We start from the raw sequence: 3,976 nt of genomic DNA on the forward strand, positions 1-3,976 counted from the left end.
TGGTGGGGGTGGGGTGGGGTAGTTAAATCAAGACCACGCCGTGCTGCGCTTCTTTGTCGGTAGCAGCGGCGCATCGACGCCGCGTGCCGGCTGAATTCGAATCGCTATCCCTCGGCTGAGCTAACGTCGCGTGCCGAAACTCATAGGAGGTTGGTTGACAGGGGCAGAGGCTCGACGATGGGTCGTCTTAGAGGGTTTTGGTTACGGGAACAGACATGTTAGGTTTGGGTGTCGAATTGGGTGGTTTTGATTCTAACTGTGATCTTAGAATGGCACTGACAAACTTAGCCGATATTGGTGCTGATCATAATGTCATCCAAAATTATAAGGCGGGCACAGCCAGAACTATGTTAGCGGTCACCTTTATAAAACTGAGACCAGACCTGTCTATGAAGGAAACTTTCGACATTTTCTTCGAGTGACCGATATATACAGGCTTTTCTGCAACTAAATTGTCATTTGCACTACAGGACAGACTGTGTAACACTGGTGCAACGCTTTCTTTCAGCCTGCCACGCAGTGGACAACGCAGCAGATTGCTGAGTGGCTGGCCGTCGTCAATCTCGAACGCTTTGCCAATATCTTCAAGGCGTTCGGCATAGATGGCAGCAGGTTACACAGCATCACGCAGACGGAACTGGAGCAGGTAATGCTTCTCTCTCTTTCTCTCTCTCTCTCTCTCTCTCTCTCTCTCTCTCTCTCTCTTTATCTCTCTCTCTCTCTTTGGGGCCTCTTGTTCCCGTTGTCAGAATTAGTCATAACATTAGTCTTAACGGTAATTGTTTCTTGTCGACCCGACCTCTATGTACTGTGTATGATACACTCGTAACTTTACCTTGTTTCTGCATGTCAACAGTCTACAAGATAACGTTAATGTTAAGACTAGTGTTAAAACTGATTTTGTTTCTGACAACGCCCCCCCCCCCCTGATCTCTATGTACTTTCTGGATAGTGAGTGCATTGTGGGTATTAGGTGATATCACTTGGCTTCCATGTTGGATGGCACAAAAGTGGGATTTGCTAGAAAACGGGTGTCGAAGGAGGGTCACGTGATGTGGCTGCACTTGTGTTAGGGTTAGGGTCTGGGTTAGGGTTAGGGTTAGGAAAATAAGGCCATGTCTAGCACGGAAGTATGACTGTGGAATCTTGCTGTGGAAGATTTGGACTTTGACGCGTATGAAGTGACTAGTGCTGCCACGTAACGGCACCCTCCTTCGACGCCCGTGTTCTAGCAACACCCCACAAAAGTTGTCAGCTTGTTGTTATCAGCAGAGATTCGCAGTATGGAGGTTGAACATTGTTGCAACACATGTTGCTATAACAACAAGTGCAAAACTGGTTGTTATTCTCTCTCTTCCTCTTCCTCTCCCTCTCCGTCTCCCTCTCCCTCTCCGTCTTCCTCTCCCTCTCCCTCTCCGTCTCCCTCTCCCTCTCCGTCTCCCTCTCCCTCTTCATCTCCCTCTACCTCTCCCTCTCCTCTCCCCCTCCTTCTCGCTTGCTCTCTCTCACTCTCTCGCTCCTTTTTTCCTCTTTCTCCTTTTGTCATTCTCCCATGCTCCTCTTTCTTTGTCCCTCTCGCCTGCTCACTCTCGCTCGTTATCCTCGTTTGTCTCTCTTCCTTCCCTCTCTCTCTCTCTATCTCTCTCTCTCTATCTCTTGTGTAACATTTTCTGGATAATGATCGAAGCGTGTTCGCTGCTGTGAAAATTCCCTGGGTGTCATCTCTAGCAACCTAGAAATGGCATCCAGAGATTTAATCACGTCAAATATTTGATTGTTTTCAAATTATGTATAAAGTTCTGAATAGAGCTATTAAAGTATATGCACTTGGTAGAAATATCGATTGAGGGGGTAAAGTATCTCATGGAATCTTAAAACTATCAAATTGAGATGCAATGTACATGTTGTTAGATAGATGCATGTGTCAGACGATACTCCAGAACAGTTGTGCAACGTTTTGTTTTCAGAAAGGATTGCCTCTCTTCCTCTTCCATGCTCACACTGCCTTCATCATACTAAAGTTTCGGCCAGTTACACTGAGCTTGGTTATTTTGGTCCCCCATCACTGCAGAAGCTCTCGTCATTTTACGTTGTCATCCGAGCCACGAGAATGAGGATGCCTAGGTTTCTACACCCTGAGAAAATTTACCACACTGGCCGGGGTTTGAACTTACATGTGTCGACGTAAAAGGCGTACGTGTTAGCCGATGGCTAACCTCTGAGCCACCGTTGCTACTAATTATGCTTGCTGCTAACTCTAAATAATTAATTTTAGCTTCTAGCAGTCAGGGAACGTTTTCATGCTATCAGTACTGTAATCGGAGTTACGCGGCAGACCAGTAATTGTACTGAAGCTCACCCCCTAATGAACTATTTTCGAAAATTAGTAAACAAATTTCTGTTGATCAGCACATGTTATAGTAATTAAAACTTCTGCGATGAAATTTCTTTATATGGACTCGATGGTTACGATATAGTTTGGTCCAACGCTAAGCAAACTCGCGCAAATGAATTATTATTATTAGAAAACGTTTTTCTCTCAGATGGCAGGCGAAACGCTTGTAGATTTGCATCTGGAAACTGTTTTCACTCACCGGCTAATTAAGGAAAACGCCACGACGTCTGTATAAAAATAGCAAATGCACGATCGCTCGGTTAAACCTAACTTGCTCCCTTCACCAATAAAACGACAGAAAGAACGACGAATTCGGTAACCGTAAGTGACTCATAGCTGGGAACAGATTTTTTCCCCGATCGTGTAATTTCCCCTGCGCGTCATGAGTACGGCCGTATTGTATATTCCACGACATGCGACCAACGTTGCAGCTAACTATCCATGTTGTTGTGTATATCCTTGCAGCTAGCTATCCAGAGGGGATGAATCGGCATTGTATCCCCAGGCAGGTGTTGCGGTGAATTTTCTCTCTCTCCATTCATAGCCTGTCACTGAAGTCTGCTCACGTTGAAAGCGTGATGATTTGCTACACGTACGTCAGTCGGTGTGGGCGTAGACAATGGCGCTGCAGGTGTGTCTTTTTTCTTTCAGAACTTGATCCCAAAATCTTCTCGCGCTGAAAACGCGACGTCTTATGTCTCGTGCGTAATCTGGCGCTCCTCCGTGTATAGATAACAACGACGCCTCCACCGCCAGCAACGCCTCCACCGCCAGCAACGCCTCCACCGCCAACAACGCCTCCACCGCCAACAACGCCTCCACCGCCAACAACGCCTCCACCGCCAACAACACGCCCCACCGCAACAACGCCTCCTACCAGCCAACACGCCTCCACCGCCAAACAACGCCTCCACCTGCCAACAAACGCCTCCACCGCCAACAACGCCTCCACGCCAACAACGCCTCCACGCCAACACGCCTCCACCGCCAACAACGCCTCACCGCCAACAACGCCTCCACCGTCCAACCAACGCCTCCACCGCAACAACGCGTCCACCGCCAGCAACGGCCGTCCACCGCAACAACGCCTCCAGCGCAACAACGCACTCCACCGCAACAACGCCTCCACCGCCAGCAACGCCTCACCGCCAACAAACGCCTCCACGCAACAACGCCTCCACCGCAGCAACGCCTCCACGCCAGCAACGCCTCCACGCCAACAACGCCTCCACCGGTCCACCGCCCAACAACGCTGCCACCGCAACAACGCCTCCACGCAACAACGCCTCCACCGCCAACAACGCTCCACGCAGCAACGCCTCTTTCACGCCCCAGCAACGGCTCGCACGCCAAACAACGCCTCCACGCAACACGTCTCCGACGCCCAACAACGCTCCACACCAACAACGCCTCCACCCCCAACAACGCCTCCACCGCCAACAACGCCTCCACCGCCAACAACGCCTCCACCGCCACAACGCTCCACCGCCAAACAACGCGCCTCCACCGCCAGCAACGCCTCCACCCAACAACGGCCTCCACCCCCAAACAACGCTCCACCGCAGCAACGCCTCCACCCCA

General features: G+C 50.2%; 1 protein-coding gene across 2 annotated transcripts in view; it reads left to right on the top strand.

The window, feature by feature from the left end:
- Positions 1–3,976, top strand: part of LOC106811233 (phosphatidylinositol 3-kinase regulatory subunit alpha-like) — a 215,096-nt gene that overhangs the window by 87,251 nt on the left and 123,869 nt on the right. For both annotated transcript variants that reach the window (XM_014814790.1, XM_014814797.1), the window contains exon 6: positions 509–646. In XM_014814790.1, coding sequence (XP_014670276.1) covers positions 509–646 — 138 coding nt within the window. The remainder of the gene's footprint in view (positions 1–508; positions 647–3,976) is intronic.

The sequence above is a fragment of the Priapulus caudatus genome, unplaced genomic scaffold, assembly GCF_000485595.1.
Source record: "Priapulus caudatus unplaced genomic scaffold, Priapulus_caudatus-5.0.1 Scaffold18, whole genome shotgun sequence".
Classification (NCBI taxonomy): domain Eukaryota; kingdom Metazoa; phylum Priapulida; class Priapulimorpha; order Priapulimorphida; family Priapulidae; genus Priapulus; species Priapulus caudatus.